The 16957-nt window shown below is 48.8% G+C and overlaps 1 protein-coding gene across 3 annotated transcripts in view; it reads left to right on the top strand.

Annotated features, from left to right (window-relative positions):
* The window catches only part of NFYC (nuclear transcription factor Y subunit gamma), a 31545-nt gene extending 17991 nt beyond the window's left edge, over positions 1-13554 (top strand). The window contains exons 4-10 of one of the 3 annotated variants that reach the window (XM_057403449.1): positions 1305-1418; positions 3552-3647; positions 7042-7215; positions 7540-7698; positions 11138-11245; positions 11985-12044; positions 12665-13554. In XM_057403449.1, the coding sequence (XP_057259432.1) occupies positions 1305-1418; positions 3552-3647; positions 7042-7215; positions 7540-7698; positions 11138-11245; positions 11985-12044; positions 12665-12784 (831 nt within the window). In that variant the 3' untranslated portion in view covers positions 12785-13554. The remainder of the gene's footprint in view (positions 1-1304; positions 1419-3551; positions 3648-7041; positions 7216-7539; positions 7699-11137; positions 11246-11984; positions 12045-12664) is intronic. The other 2 variants (XM_057403450.1, XM_057403451.1) reach the window with 2 other exon arrangements.
* The last annotated feature ends 3403 nt before the right edge of the window (positions 13555-16957 follow it).

Genomic DNA, 16957 nt, shown 5'->3' with positions numbered 1-16957 from the left:
CGCTTGCTTGTCTTTGCTCATGTGTCCTCTGTGTTTCTCCCATTTCTTCCCTCTATAAAGCTTTATGAAGTGATAGCCCTTAACCCTGTGCTCTACAGTTTCAAGTTTTATGGAAAAAACAGGTAGTACTTCAGGCGGGTTACAGGGGTGTGATACCGGTATTGGAGCTGAGCCCTTGACGTGTGACTGATGACCATAACAAGTGCATTCACTGATGAAAGCTGCACTGCCTTCTTGTTTTTCCCAGTTTGACACCATCCTTCTGTTAGGACAATCTTTAACACTTGAACGAGATCCTGAAGGAGGTGTGTGTTGTCTCCCTGTACAAGCGAGCCATTCATTCATCTGGGAAGGGAACAAACCCAGGCCTGAGGTCCCAGATCTGTGTCTGAACCAAATGAGTGCCACATTTTTGCTGATGAAGAGGAAGAGGAGATTTGTAGGGCAGGGCAAGTTTCTGGCCTGGAACATTGTTTAATCAGAAGGCTGTACTAGAAGTAAGCAGGAATGCCAAGCCAGCTAATAATGAAAGTGCTTAATTTGAGTAAACTTGAGCTAGAGACTTTTTAAGGAACAGGAATTTGGAGAGGAGGCAGAGTCCTTGCTCAGGCCTCCAAACCTCCTTTGCAGTTTCAGCAGTTACGGAGTCGCAGAAGAGCAGGTTGGTGTTCATTCCAAACTACAGAAATGTAACGATAAAGTGAGGGCCAGGTTTTACAATGAGCCCTCAGTCTGTCCTCTTCAGTTGCCAAATCCCTTATGTACATGCCAGGACACTGCTAGGAGAAGCTGCTGTTCGACACCATCTTGGTGAATGTGCACTGATGCTGTTTACTGGCCATAACGAAGTACAATAGAACCATCAAATCCTAGAATCCCAGGTTGGAAGGGACCTCAAGGATCATCTGGTCCAACCTAACTAGGCAAAGCATGACCTAGACTAGACGGCCCAGCACCCTGTCCAGTGAATCTTAACAGTGCTCAGTGTTGGGGAGTTACCACTTCCCTCGGGAGATTATTCCAGGTTGTTCTCACTGGGAAAAATTTTCCTCTTGTGTTTAGTCAGAATCTCCCTGGGAATAACTTGTGCCCATCACCCCTTGTCTTTTCCATGTGACCCCTTGTGCAAAGGGAGTTCCCATCTTCTTTATAGTCATCCTTTAAAGGCTGACAGGGTCTCCATGACCTCATGGAGCTGACATTTGACCAGAGGAAGCAGTCTTGGATGGCAAACTTTAGATGCCGAATCCTGTTCACAGTGTGTTTAACTGGCATGTGGTGACTCTTTGGGACTCTGATTGCAGATGATCAGCGCAGAAGCTCCGGTGCTGTTTGCAAAGGCTGCCCAGATATTTATAACAGAACTGACTCTGCGAGCGTGGATACACACAGAGGATAACAAGCGCAGGACGCTGCAGGTAACAGAGCTGCTCCCACCCAGCCTTCAGCTGCTTCACCAACTTCCCAGCTCTTTGTTTCCATAATATGAAGCATGTTTTGTGGACAGTACCTTTAGTGTCTGTGTTTACCAGTACAAACCTGTGTACCACGTACAGGGCGCAGTGCAACCGAAATGCTGTAAGCAACAACAGCAAAACCAAACCAGAGCTGCAGCTGTGAGCTAACTGACCTGCTGTGAGGACTTGGGTAGCTGTGGTGGTCAACTTGGGGTTGATTGGGTTTTCAGTAGTAGTTCTAATGTAAACTTGTAGATGATTGTATGGCTAAATTGAGATGAAAACAAAAAAACCCTCCTCTGGGACAGATGACTGTTTCTTCTGGATTGAGGGGCCCTCAATAATAGTCATATTTTAGTGGTTCAGGAGTAAACTGTAACTCTTTAAGGTTAAGAATTGAAACTACACCAACAATCAGTTCAGGCCTTCAGATCAGAGGTGAGAAATTCAGGACCATGTCACGCTCCTGTACCCTGGCACTGAGATTGCTGTGGTGGCAAAGAGACACATCTGATTTCAGTCCAAAGTTGTCCTATTGGCATCCAGCCACTCAATCCTCAGTAAACTGGGCTAATGCTACTTGCTTAATTCAGGTTTTAACACAGTCACTGTCAGAGGATGTGTTTGATAGATATTCCATGATGAAGATGCTTTGTAAGTAGAAGTGCTGACTTGGGCACCTCCTCTTAACAGTTTTCAAGCTTGGATGGGTCCATTTATTTCAGAATTGTACTTAAAACTTGATCCTAATGTGCAAGACCTTGAATTGTCTCAGGTTTTGTTGCTGTCTTGCCTTCTCCAGCAGCTGCTCTCCACATGGTCAGTCCAGCTGCAGAAATGCAGTTGCTGCTTATCAAGTACTTGGGAAGAAAACTTGGAGTGGTCCGAGTTATGGAAGTGTGTTCCCGAGGAGATTGGATTGAAGCCAGTTTTCAGCAGGGAGAATGGAACAGGAGCTGTGTCTGTTCAGGCCAAGTTTTCTTCCTGGTGAAGACACTTCTGTAACACGTGCTGCCTGCAGAACAAAGGAAGTCTCTCAGGCTTTGTGTGTGATCACTCTTTGGCAGTTAAATGCCAAAGTCAGTGTGAGGTTTAGAAATGTCAACTAGCACAAAGCGAGAAGGTTGATGGTCTTTCAGATTTCACCTCCTCATCAGGCAGCATGGGCATCTGTGTCTCAAATCTTGTTCATATACATGTATATATATAATACATATATGCTTTACAGATTTATCTTCCGCTAATGAGACTTTTAACAGCTTCTTCAATTAGCCCAGCTTTGTAAAAAGGCTTGCAGGGGTTTTAAAATGACACAGTACTTCTTTTGTTGTGGTTTTATTAAGAAATTCAGCTTTTTTATCATGGGGGTTCTTTCAGATCTTAAGCATATACATTTAAGTGATGACTTATTGCTGGGTTACTGTTTATGCAGGTCCTTAATGCTTTGACCTAATGCTATTCTTTAGATTTCTTTTTCAGGCACGGTATGAAAGCAAAGTTACAAGCTGCTTGGAGCAGACATTTACCTTGCCAGTTTTTCACAGAAGCTCATTGGCTCTTGCACATCCTTTTTCTGATACATGTTTGGCCAGTTTGCTGAGTGCGTTTTAATCTTCATGCTTTCTTCTGCCCATTTTGCCCATCCACATGCTGAAGCTTGTTCTCAGCATCTCTTGGGATTCCCCTGCCTTGAATAAGATCCTGTAATACTTAATTTTTTTCTTTCTTTTAATCCCTGCCTAGCTCAGAGGCTCTGCAGACGTTGCTCCATGGAGCACCCATCCAGTAAAGCTTCATTTTAGCTCACTTTGGGGTTTTAAAATGTTTTTTTTTAGAAGAATTTGCCCTGTTTTTTAATGTGCTAAAAGGCTTATGGTGGTTGTCATGAGCCCTCAGTGGTGAATTACAGCTGTAATATTGTAGACAGCCTGATGGGGCCTGGTGGGTGAGTAGACGGCTGTAAAAGCACCTTCTATTGCGCATCTTGGAGGCCTCACTTGACTCAGTTAACAAGCTCTAACTTTAGTTATCCAGAGGCAAACCTGACTTCTAAAGCTGAAGAATGTCTTTCTCTGTTGTTTTTTTTTTTCCTAGAGGAATGACATTGCCATGGCCATTACAAAGTTTGACCAGTTTGACTTTCTTATTGATATTGTTCCAAGAGACGAACTGAAGCCTCCAAAGCGGCAGGTGAGACACAAACAGGCCTTATGGCTTGTCCTTTCCTTGGGGTGACTTCAGTCTGTAGTTAAACAGAGTTGATAAAACAGTACAGGATCAGATTAAACATGAGGTTTGTGCCTCTCTCTTTTACATGTGTATTTACAGTAGTTTTCGTGTTCTTCAGATTTTTAGTAGAAATAGAGCTTGAGAGGAGATTGACAGAAGTCGGACATGGGGACGAAAACTGCTAAATAATTCTCATGCCCAATATTGCCAGTGTTAAAGAACTAACTTTAGAAAGTGTGCTGAAGCTACATCCTTTAACTTGTAAAGGGAGAAAAAGGCTCCTTTGCTTCTGCTTCCTTTGGGGCAGTCCTGGCTACTGTAAACATCCTTGACTGGAAGCTTTAAGGTGTTAAGGGAGCTTTCAGTCGGATGTTTACAGCAGCAGGCTGCCACACTCATCTGAGCACAGGGTCTTTGAAATTTCACAAGCTGCTTGCTTTACAAAGCATTTGTTTCCCTCCATGCTTGAGACAGTGCTGAAAAGGCAATGAGGTGGGGTTGAAGCTCGGTCTTGCTGCTTCAGACACAGCTCCTGGTGGACTCATTTCTCTCCTTCACCTAAAAATGTGGTGTTTTGCTGCTGAAAGGTCACCAATTCAGTGATTGTTACAATTCCTTCAACTGGTTTTCTGCTGCTTTGGAAGGTTTGCAGTGTGTTAGTCCTTGAAAAAATCCAAAGTGGTCCTTTAGCTTCCCAAGTGAGTGCCACTGGAGAAGCTGGAAAACATCTTCCCGGCAAGGAAAACACCTTTTGTGTCACAGTCTAGGCAGGACAGGCCATGCTGCTGCTGCAGTCAGCTGGGATTAAAGTGAGCAGCATCCCAAGGCTTCATTCTGGGTGTGCTTGGAGCTCTGCTCTGCACATAACAGGGAGCATCACATACGGGAGCGTGGCACAGTTCCTTCCCCGCATTCCCTGTTTTCTCCCTGCAGCAGAGATGATTTAGCCAAAGATCATGAGTTCTGTATCACATCAAAAATGAAGCATAGCCTGCACAGCTGCTCATGATGCTTCACTTCACGGGGGGTGAAAGAAAACCCACGTTTGGTTTGTTCTGCTCTGTAAGCAGCCTGAGATAGCACAGGTTAATTCTGACATTGCAGATTCAGTTCTTTTAGGTGCTTCGTTTGGTTATTCTACTTTGTAGAGCTATTTTTAGAAGTACTCCATGTTTGGGAGGGAGAACATTGCCCATATCTTCTTGCTGGAGTTTTTTGACTCGCATCAGAATGTTCTGATTATGGAACATTCGAGTTCTGTATTCAAATGAATGCCTGAAGTATTTTAGTAGTGCGTTAGATGCATGTAGGTTGCTTGGTTAACGTGTCTTGATGATACATCAGTCTTTTGGATTGCACAGCATCAGCAGTGAAACACTGTTGGGTTTTGGTTTGAAAAAGGCTTTAGAGATCTGTCTGTCACTGATACATCCACTGGCTGTGAGCACTGCTGTGTCATGAGAAATGCTTCTGTTGGAAGGGAAGTTTAATGAAGAAGCAGCTGCCTGATAAGAATGTAGTTAGGACTTTGCAGTGGAAGACACTCCTTTGCCTCAAGAGCGTTGAAAAGTGGCTGCCCGTAGGCTCGCAGCCTGCACCTCTGCCTGGGGGCACAGTCTGTGTTTTCTCTCTGCCACTGTTTGACAAGTTAGTGGTAGTTACGTGGAAGAGCTGGGAATGAAACCATTACTGTTATGTTGCTCTGGTAACTGAAGCCATGGCTGGAAAATAAAATATGTAAATGATGTGATACAATGTAGTTCAAGCAGATTTGGATTTAAAGCCATTTTTGCCTGTAGCAAATGCAGCTTAGCCTGGAATAGATGCTTACAGAAGTATTCAGTTGCTTTAGTTGCTACGGGATTCAGCTAGGAATGAAGGGTTGGAGCACTCTAGAAATAACATGTCTGAGGACTGGGGTATACAGAAGCAGACACAGCTCTCCTATGCGTGCAGTTTGTGGTTGACTGAGATATGGCTTGTTGAATATATATTTTAAATTTGTTATTAATCCCTCCCCAAAGGATTTGATGAAGCAAATGGGAATAATCAGCAAGCTCCCATATGTAGGAAGTGTGGTGAGTATCTGATTGCAGTGGTGTGCAGTACCATGGGATAGTATCAATGTTTGCTCTGAGAGCCAAGCTTAGAAGTTGCATCTTGATTACAGCCAACTGTGAGCAGCTTCATCTTTGGGGGGTGATTTTCTGTAGGCTGTTAAAAACCTCCCAATAGTAAGTCTTTCCTTTAGTTGCTGTCTCTGAGAGACCTGCATCTAAGCAAAGAGGCTTTTACTCAAGCCTGATGCCCGTCTAGCCAACATGTATTGATCTTGTGTAATGTGGATTTTTCTTCTCCTGTCCAGTTGGATATACTGAAGGTAACCCATGAACAAGCCTCATTTAACACAGGGGAGCCAAGCAGCCTGGTGTAAGTGCGAACTACCATGTTGTAGCACGTGTAAACATCCTACACTCTCAGCTGTGAACTCGAGGTGGCTGGGAGAGGATTGTTTACGCCTTCTGCCATGGAGTGAACGTCTGTGTCCGCAGCTTCCATGTGTGCAGGATCTGGCTGCTCCTCTGAGGAGCTTAAGAGTTTGGCTTCTTAAGCGTTAACAGCTTGCACTTCACATCAGCTCTGAAAATCCACTTCTGTGCCTAAAACTCTGTTAATCACAAGGGGATTTTCCCTTCTAAAGACATACTTAAATAAAACAAACCAGCAGCATCAGCCTGTGCTTCTGACAGTGAGCTAGAGCAGAGCCTTTTGTTTCTTCACACTGTTGAGATACTCCCGCCACCAGCAGAATCAGGCTGCTAAGCTATGGTACAAGATGAAATTGTTACCATTCTGGAGAAGCTGGATTTAAATAAAGGCACAACAGGGTACATGAAGTACGTGGCTTTTATTCCCAGGGGTTTAATGTCAGAGCTAGATTGAGATTTGTGTTAGGCTAAGACAAGGGTTTGGTAATGGATGAGGCTTCATAAGTCTTCTGGTGCATTTGCAATTCATTCTGAGTTAAGGTAACAGGCGATGATAGAATTCATTGGTAAGGAGTTGTGTGGATTTCGGCTATGGTAATTTTACTCATTTGCTTCTCTTAATGAAATTGGTGACTGCATATTATACAGAGGGTACTGGAAATGGTTTTGATACCCCCATAGCTGGACTAAATAAGGAAACCCTGTTTTGATTTATAATTTCATATTTATTTGGTTAAACTGTTTCAAACGAGGTATTAAAGGTATTTTCCCATAGATTGTGTTTAGGGGGCAGATGTTCCAGCTGGGGAGGGCTTGGATATGGATCTGTTCCCTCCCTGTTTACCTGGCTTTTACTTCTGCTGCAGGAAGAGGTACGTCAGGCTGTGACCCCAGCTGAGCCTGTGCAGTATTACTTCACCCTTGCCCAGCAGCCTGCTGCAGTGCAGGTTCAGGGGCAACAGCAAGGACAGCAGACCACCACGTCTACAACTACCATCCAGCCAGGACAGATCATCATCGCCCAGCCTCAGCAAGGGCAGGTGAGCCATGAGCAGCATTCAGAGGCTCTGCAGGTCAGTGTAGCTGGTGAAACCCTCACCTCACCCATGTGTGTACTGCAGTGTCCTGCTCTCACTGCTCAGAACAGCGAGTATAGGCCAAAAGTGTGTGTTCTGTTCACAACCAGGTGTTCAGATACCTCACTAACAAGGATCATCTAGATCCTGGCTTCCATTTGTGGTGATTTATGGATCAACAAGTAACAGTGGGTCTGGGAAGCAATCTGTCTGTTGTAATCCTTGTATGCTGTGGCTGTTTTGCTCATGTTCAGTCTTGCTTGGTCCTTATCCTTGTTTTGAATACAGACCACCCCTGTGACGATGCAGGTCGGAGAAGGCCAGCAGGTACAGATAGTGCAGGCCCAGCCGCAAGGCCAGAGCCAGCAGGCTCAGAGCGGGACGGGGCAGACCATGCAAGTCATGCAGCAGATCATCACCAACACAGGAGAAATCCAGCAAATCCCGGTAAGGCTTTGCCAGGAGAAATGTCTCACAGTGTTGAGAGCAAACTGTCTGCTGGTGTTCTGGCACGAGACTGCAGACGTGTGCTTTTTTAACTGGAAGAGCAAGTTTGGATTGAGTGGTGTGTTTCCTGCACTTAGAGAGGAAAACTAACCAGGTGTGACATGAAGAGGGAAATAAATCTACCCACTAGTGTAGGCACATTGCCCACCCCCAGCACTTGCCCCTGAGTGAAATGGCTACGATTAGGAAGCAATAAGAATTTCCTGGATAAACCTCAGTTCTTTACTCCAGCATGGTTTCAATAAAGCATAATTGACTTCTTTTGCCTTTACTTGGTTCTGCCTCTGCAATCTGAAGTCATGACTGGGCAGACTGAGTGGGAGAGGTGCCATCTGTGAGTTATTAATAAAATTCTACAAGAAGTAGTTCTACAAGTACTTTGGGCTGGTTGAAGGAACAGCTTTGCAAAGCCAGAAGATACTTCTTCACTTTCACATCAATATAGACTTGCTGTGGCTGTAAGAAAGGGATTTTGAGTACCCACCATCAGCAGTGACATTCTGGCATGTGTCCTAGGTAAACACGTGGGTCAAAAAAGTCACATTTTTTCCCCCCTCTGTGTAACTTCCATTCACAACAAAGCCAGGTCTTTTGGTTCCCATCTGGAAAATTTCACACCTCTTAAAGAAAAATCTGTGCAGTTGTGTGTACTTAACCAGCAGCCAAAGGTCAGAGCGAGTGACCAAGACCAACATTTCACTTTGCCTTTGATTTCTGTTATTAAGCTGAGCTTTCACAGCAGTGCTGCTCTTCAAGACTTGTGGAGCTTCACTCCCTATGGCTGGAAGCGCTTGTGCTTTGTCACAGCGTCTTGAAGAAAGTTTCAGTTGTGAGTGTTGCCAGGTTTTTCCTACCCACTTCCAAATTCTTTTCACCTCTTGAAGTCTCCAGCTAATTCCTGCTGCTTGGCTTAAGGTGTTGGTCAGAAAGGAAGCGAATTGCTTGTCAAATACAGTGCTTTACTATGGACGACCTTTTTCTTCCCTGTGATCTTCTCTACCTTTCTTTTTACATCTTTTTTCCTTTCTTATGAAAGTCTCTCTGAGATACTTGTTCTACAGAGCATTTTGGAAAGAGATCTCCACCTCCAGCCTCAGCGAGTCCGTTAGAACAGCACTGAACATTGCAGCATTCTCCTTTGGTTCAGCAGTAAAAGGAACAGTTCAGTCTTGTTTTCCAGCTGTCTCCAGTGAATTCTGTAACTCACTAAAAGGAGGAGGATTGGACATCTACTAGGAGAAGGGATTCTTTATAGTGAGGGGGCTGTAACCTGCTGAAAGAGCTGTTCTCTGCATAGGTAGATCCCATTGCAAGTGGTCCCACGTTTTAGGAGTGTGAGACTGGAGACTCTTCTCTAGTGTCTGCTTTTGGCCAAGCATGTGTTTCTACTTTCCTCTTGCTTGAGAGCATCTAAGAGTATGTAGCTGGTCCTCAGAAGCTCCTTACACTGCTGAGTGTAGTATCTTTTGTCTTTGGGGGCACTTGGGTCTCTGACAGTTGTAGGACTCCAAAACAGAGCAACTTTGGAACAGTGTCTTAATGAAACAGTCACAATTCACACTTCTGGATCTAGCAGGGATGCTGTTTGCACTGTAATAAAGAGAATTTTTCGTAATCGCAACGTGTTGAAGAATCAAGTTTGTGCTGAAGGAAGCATCTTCCCATTGCTCACTTCAGAGAGTGAAGTAAAATAGGACATGGAGCTGTGTGTTTGCTACATGCTTTGTAATGCCCTGACCTGTTTGATTCGTGAGAATTTCAGCCCTTGGTCTCTTCAGTGCTGCTGCCTATTCTGCTCTTCCTGCTGTGCTTGTCTGATTTTTCCCTTGGGTTTCTGGGTTTCCTTTCTTCTTGTAGTTAGTACTGTCTTCTCATAGTTCCTTTTCTCTCTGGTATGTGTTAGGGTTTAGCAAAGAATCTTTCATAACACTAATGTGACAGTTCACAACTCTCATGAAGCTGGTCTTGCCTCTGGCGACTGCAGGAGTGTTGAGAGAATCTCACCAATGTTCTCTGCTGGTTTCCCACATGCACTAATCCCATGTGCCCATCTCTGCTGTGATTTACCAGTTAGGACCACGGGTTGCCTGTGGAGAGGTGGCTTACAAACTGAGACAACCTGGGAGGAAGTGTGTGTGTCAGTGAAATGGTCATCACTTGTTTGACTACATTAATTTTGTTTGAGACTTAACCAGTGTCTCACCAGACCTCGCTGGGCTTTGGAGCGGGCTCTCACTGCTGATGGAACGCTTTCTGAATCGCTTTTCACCCATTCAGTTCATGGTGTAGTTAAAATGGAAGCAGGAAGCCCCCAGTGTGAAAAACAAAATCTGCTGGCAGATCTCAGTGCAGAAACAAATTCTTTATTGAAATGTTGATGTTCATGTGCAGTTTATTTGCTCTTGAAATAATCTTGGAGCTTTTAGCCACGGCTAGTGAAGTCAGCAGCCTCTGTGTAAATGTCAAGACTGAGTTCTAGGCACTTGAATCTTGGTCAGTGAGTGGTTTGTGAAGTATTTTGTATGTCCTTCTTTCCCCTTTGTAAAATGAAGAAAACTCAAAACCTTTTTCTGTATATAATTAACCTTAAGACATCTAAAAGTCCTGAAGTTAAATAACACAAAATGAAAAACTCAACTGTAGTATCAATCATACTGTGACCCTTTTATTGCTTCTCGGATGTGTATTAGCTGTTTATATCACAGGTTAGCATGATGACAATGTCTTCGTATCCCACACCCCCAAGCATCTCACCTTGCAAGATCAGGGTTGTAGGAAATAAATTTGTGTTTCAGTGTTGTACACAAAGCATCAACACAGAAAGTGCCGGCCTTTGCCAGGTGGGGGTTGATGTATATTGGCAGAGAGCTGCATTAAAAGCTTCCAAATATATCCTTGGGTTTTGTCATCTCTGCTCTCTTTATTTATGTGAAAATATCCCATATATTCTGTAATATTTCTTTGGCAGGATATGATAGGAGTGTCATTATGTGCAGCTAGCTCCTAGCAGCTTTCTTTATGTGAAGTGCTACATCATAGTAATTCAGTTCTCATAACCAAAAAGAAGTGTTCTCAAAGCTCTCTGAAACGGAGCAGTTAATGTGCTTCAGCTGCTAACTGACCACCCCCGTTCTGGACCAAGAGGTAATGTTGGGCTTCCTCAGGGGTTTACCTTAGGAATGTGCAGGAGTTCTGTGGAGCTCGCTCTTGCTTGGCAGGGTCTGTGGTAGTTACTCATCTAAACCGTTAATCAAGCGAAGCTTCCCGGTGTCATCTGTTACTCTGGCTCCTGTTGTGGAAACGAGAAGGGAGGTTTGTGTGTTTTAGGTTACAGTTACCTGTTTAATTTTCTTTCCCTGCCCCCTCCACTTGTCTCCAGGTTCAGTTGAATGCTGGCCAGCTGCAGTATATCCGCTTAGCCCAACCTGTGTCAGGCACCCAGGTAGTCCAGGGGCAGATCCAGACGCTTGCAACCAATGCACAGCAGGTATGCACGGGAACAGCAGGGCTGACATGAACTGGTAAAGTGTTGTTCCCTAGCTCCTGAAACTGCAAATCCCAGTTGAATTTACCAACTCTTGGGCTAGGTCTCCTGCATTTCTTTTTCTTCCCTTTACGTTCATCACAGTAATGAAGCAAGGAGCGTAGAGGAAGCCTCCTTTACCTGTACGGGAAAGGTGCATGCATATATGTATGTGTGTGTGTGTGTCTCACTGTACAAAGCTCACGCTGCTTCTGAGCTGGTTGCCAGTAAAACTCCAGTTCATCAACCTTCTCTTTATACTTCTGCTCCTTCTGGCCGGGTGAGGGAGAAGCAGCTGTGCAGCCTCTCAGGAAAGCTGTTTCAGAGGTGAAACATCAAGACCAGTGTTGCTGCCAGAAGGTTCTCTCATGTTCTTGTTGAGGCTGGTCTCTTAAGGGATTCTTCTCTGCCTTCAGAGGATAGGAAAGCTGCTGCTTTTCTGTGATCCTGAAGGCCACGTTCTAAGTCAGGAGATGCTTGTGTCTGGTTTGTAAGGCCTGAATCCCTTGTCCTTTGTTCTTGACTTGCCATTAGCACCAGCATGATTTTGGGTTGGTGGCATAAGCTGTATCTTACCACGTGGTGGGGTAATGATGTTTGAAAGAGTCTAAAAGCTCTTGAAAAGCAGCAGCACAATATTGTTAGTGGGGTTCTGACCCTCTGCAAAGTGCTGTCAATGATCATCCTTTTCTTATCCTTGTAGATAACGCAGACAGAAGTCCAGCAAGGGCAGCAGCAGTTCAGCCAGTTCACAGATGGACAGGTAAGAACTTGGAGTCCCTGGGTACTACACCCTTTTGAAGTCAAGGACTAGAAAGACTGTCCAGAAGTCTGCATGTTCTAGCAAATCTGCCTATCCTGGTAAAACCCTGCTACTGCTGGCGAGCCCTGACCAGGAGCAGCGTAAGTGGATGCTGTGCCAGTCTTAATTCAGATGCATTCCCGGTGTTCTACTGCCTTCACTCTCAGTTAATCCAGTCCCTTGCACTCTGAGTGGGATCTGTTTTAGTCCTAACCACCTCAGTCTGGGCACAGAGGCCAGGTTGGATGGGGCTTGGAGCAGCCTGCTCTAGTGGAAGGTGTCTCTGTCTGTGGCAGGGGGTTTGAACTGGATGAGCTTTAAGATCCCTTCAGCCTAAACCAGTCTGGGATTCTGTGATCAGAAATTCACAGGATGACTGTTAGGATTTAGCAGCAAATGTCTAGCAGTGATTTCATGGCCTGTTTTTTCAGGGGGATGGATTTTACTTGGACCTGCGAATTGTTGTTAAGGCCACCTCTAAATCTGTGGGGTTAATGCACCATGTTCTGCTCAGAGGGAGCTGGCGCTGGATGTCATGAGAACTGACAGTCATTTCTTTCCCTTCCTTCCATCTCTGCCAGCAACTTTATCAGATCCAGCAAGTGACCATGCCTGCAGGCCAGGACATCACCCAGCCCATGTTCATCCAGTCCACCAACCAGACCTCAGATGGCCAAGCCACACAAGTGACAGGGGACTGAGCAGGGACCTTGGAGCAAGTTGTCTCTGTGTAGGAAGGAGCACGTACCAGCTTGACATGTGCCATCCCGCCCTGGTCTGGTGAATACATCTGCTTCTGTGTCTCTGTACTCGGTATTAAGCCTATAGTAGGCTGCGTTCTCCGGTGCACTGTACACCTTCCTCTGGTGGGTATGAGGGAATATCCAACAGACACTGCCAAGAATGCAATATTTTTATTTTTAGAAATCAAAATTTCTGTGTATTCAGCTGCTTGTTCAAACCTATAAAACCTGAAAGAGAACTCGTCAAAAGGAGATTGTAGCATCTCATTGAACAACGACGTGTAAAACGTTTTTACCTAGTACGATTATTAAAGGGTGCTGCATCTGGTTTGTTGTAAGAGCTTCATTCCCAGTATTGTGTTTTCTCTCTGACTAGAGCTAGATTCAGTCCTCCCGTCTCAGTGGTTTGTTAGGGGAGTGGGGGGAATGTGTGTGTTAGATTTTCCTCTCCTGCCTCCTTTTTTGGTAAGCCAGAGCATTGGCTACATGCAGCTCGAGGGCAGGGAGCAGGGGAGGAGTAATTAAAGTGAAAACAAATAAACCCCATTCCTTGCATTATGACTGTATTTTCTAAGGGCAAAAGGTTCTTTAATTTGGCCTGGTTTATTCCAGGAACACTAATGGAAGTGTGGACAAACCCCAGCCCTGCTGTCAACTGTTGTACCAGCTGCAGTCCCTGCATGTAATATAAGCTTCATAAAATGAAATAAATCTCCTTTGTAAGATAACGTGTGTGCTTTCTTTGAGGCCCAGGGCCTGGTGTCAACCTGCCAAGGCAAAGAGCATCCTCAGTCCCTGGAAAATACCCCACTGAAGTAGTGAAACCAGCAACAGTGTTTAAGGGTGGGCTGGATGAGGGCTCGAATGGGGAGGTGGGCTGTTCTGTGGCTGCCTCCCACAGCAAGGGGAGCTCCATGCACTGATCAGTGTCTGAGTGCAGGCCTTCAGCTGCGGATGCTGTGGCTGCACTGCCTCTCCCTGCAGCTTCCCTGCTCATCCAGCAGCAGGGAAGGGGTTTGGGGCAGGTTTAACTGAACACACTGTGAGTACCCCAGTGGTGCTGGGTCACTGAGTCTCACTCAGGTCTTAGCTAATCATGGGTGTGAGTCTGAGAGCCTCGCGCTGTGACACAGTTGGCACTTGGACCTGGAGCAGCTTCATGTGGTGCCTGCTGGGGCCGGTGCCAGAGCTGGCTCCTGCTGCTCTCTGCCAGCAGCACTCAGCGTGCTGCGGTTTCACAGGGAGGAGGAGCCTTGGCCCATCTGTGTCGTGCGCTCCCCCGCAGTGCCCAGGGACCCGGGGTGAGGAGCAGCCCTGGGTGCCCTTTGTCCTGCTTGAGGAAGGAAAACTCCTCTCCAGCCCTTCACTGCTGGAAACTGCTCATCTGGAGCTGGCTCCTCCAGTCGGCCGTGGGACCTTGCTGCACGGGCTGCACCTCCTGGCCTTTGTAAGAGTTCATTTACTTGGTTTTAAGTGTTTTCCCTGGCCCTGCAGTGCCTGCGAGCCAGCAGCGGGATGCTGCAGCCCGGCGCCTTCCCAGGCATCATCATTCAGAGGCAGGGCTCTGGAGGAGCATCTCCTGTGCATGGAAATGATGAACTTGGAGGGGGAAAATGAACCTCCCGTGAAAGCTCCGTGCTTGGCACCGGCCGCGAGAGGGCACCCGTGAGCGCTGAGCTGGGAATGGGCTGGAATGGTTCACGTTGCAGTAGGAGTAAACCGCTTGCGGGGCGGAGAACGGCAGTGAGGCGCTGCGCCTGGAAGGAGAGAGGTTTCCGGCGACAGTCTCTGTCTCTAGCTGACGGCGACGCTGCTTCTGACCCGCTCGGTATCGCCTCGATGGTCGCAGACAGATCTCGCCCTGGAGTGTGAGAATTTAATGGGCAGTAAATGCCGGTTGTGTTAATGTGTAGCTAATAATGGAGATAAGGCTCTGTGAGGCTCCAGAGTGCCCTCGCTTCTTTGAAAAAGTATTTCAGGGGGAGAGAGCAGCGTGTTTTGGAGAGAGCTGACCTCGTTTGTCTGTCCCAGCTCGGTGAACCTCGGGTGCTAACGGGAGCCAGATCTCCTGCATGAGGACTTTGGTTATCTTCCGAGGGAGCCTGATGGCAAATCGGGTGATGGGGGGCGATGGAGGAGGACGGGCGCGTTCCCGAGGGCTGAGGGACGTGTGGGACCCTCTGCAGGGGATGCTGATGGAGGTGGCAGAGCCAAGACGCCTCCAGGGAGCCGGGGGGGGGGGGGGTGAAAGCTGATGAGGAAGCAGCGGTTTGAGTTTCCGTTTCTCCTCAGGGCTGATGAGCTCAGCACAAGCCGCGCGGCTGGGGTTGGCGCTGGTGGGGTTTGGTGCTTGGCCAGCCCTCGCCCAGGCGCGGGGGTGAAGCTGCCCTCTCGCAGCCTCTCCCGGTGCAGGGTCTGGGCTCCCACCTGCAGCAGGAGCCGTGCCCCTGGGGAGCAGCGCTGGAGCGGGAATTTCCTGCATCTTCGCGGAAGGAATCTGGGTGTGAAGTGTCCTGGAGCCGCAGAGCCAGGGGTGCAGAGCTCTCTTGAAGCCCTCAACCCGCTTCCTGCCTCACCTTTGGAGCTGGGGAGCGGGGCCGAGGCCCTGACCCATCCCCTGCAGGCAGCGCTGCGGCGGAAGCGTCCCGGTTCCTCCCGCGGGGCCGCGCTGGGCCGTGCCCCAGCTCCCCGCCGTGCTGGCTCCGCTCCGAGCGCGGGCTCAGCACAGGCGGGGGCCGACAGAGCCGGGGCTGCAGCGCCGGGGCCGGGCCGAGCAGCCCCGCTGGCCCCCAGGGCTCCCCCGGCGGGATGGAGCCCTCGGAGCGCCCCAGCCTCTTGCTCGTCGGAGCGCGTGCGAGCACCGAGCCAGGAGCTCATCGCGCTGGGCCGGGGCCAAGCCCCAGCACAAGCAGGTGCTCTGCAGCCTCCCCGTGCCGCCGCCACCGCTGCTGCTGTCCCCGGGGCTCGCCGGCTCCTGGGGCACCGCCAGCACCGGGTCCCCTGAGGCCTCGTCCGTCCCTCACTGTCCCGGCCACCAAGGCCCGAACCCATCTCCCTGGCACGGAGGGGGCTGCCCGCATCCTCCCCACCGCGATGCCACCCCCAGCGTCCCCCCACGACCAGGGCGCCAGGCTGAGGCTTTGCTCCGGTGCCGGGCTCGCCCCCCTCCCGCCTGCCCCGCTCCCAGCCCGCGGCCCTGCAGCCGCATACCAGGACTGCAAAACTTACTGGAAATCCTGTGGATGCAAATCCCGGCCTCCCGCCCGTGCCAGGAACCGGAGCTCAATCCCGAGGGGGCAGCAGGCTCTGAGCACACCGCCTCCCCGCTCGCCACCGCCCGGCCTCGGGAATCCTCTTTAGCTCCGCATGGGAAGGATGCTCTGCGGGACCCCGGGGTGGCTTCCCAAAACCTCCGCCGGTTCTGACGGAGGGGTCAGCACCGTGCGGATTCAGGCTCCCTGGCTCCATCCCAAACCCTCCCCGCCCCACGATGGATCGTGGTTCCCAGGGTTGGGAGGCAGGGGTGGGCATTAATGTGGTGACCCCCAACCCCATGGCCCCAAAGCGGATGCAGCGGGGAGGGCAGCTGGTGGTGACGAACCCTCTCCCCTAATTCATGAGCAGCTCTCGGACTCCGGCACAGTTTAGAGAAGTGACGTCTTTGTTTAAAACGGAATCCTTCAGCAGCTCCTCACCCACAGACAGCACCGCCGGTGCCTCCCCGGGACACCAGCCTGGATGTTCCCCATCCAGTGGTGGAGCACAGCAGCAACGAAACAACTCCACAACCACCCCGACTCCTCTCCAGCAAGGGCCCACCTTGGCCGCAGTCCTTTCCAGGTCACCTTCCCTCTGACCCCGCCGCAGCCCGGAGGCTTTAATCAGTCACCAGGTGAAACCTAAACCTTGGGCATACGCTGAACCGAAGGCAGCCGGTGAAGGTCAAGGTGCTCCCACTGCCGGGGCCGAGGCGTTCCGGGGGCACCCTGAGCGCAGCCAGGGCCATGGTCCAGGAGCTGCGTTCCCAGCAGAGGGGGTGAGGGCAGGAGGGGAGCACAGAGGAGACCCCGCAGCTTCCCTGGGGAGAACTGGGCTTGGATTCACAGGATCGCAGCCTCCATGGACACGGCT

This window comes from Pezoporus wallicus, unplaced genomic scaffold (genome assembly GCF_028554395.1).
Source record: "Pezoporus wallicus isolate ANWC-B61680 ecotype Strahan unplaced genomic scaffold, APGP_CSIRO_Pwel_v1 contig_8232, whole genome shotgun sequence".
NCBI lineage: Eukaryota > Metazoa > Chordata > Aves > Psittaciformes > Psittacidae > Pezoporus > Pezoporus wallicus.
The sequence above is the reverse complement of the archived record's forward strand: the minus strand, read 5'-3'. Positions and strand labels throughout refer to the sequence as shown.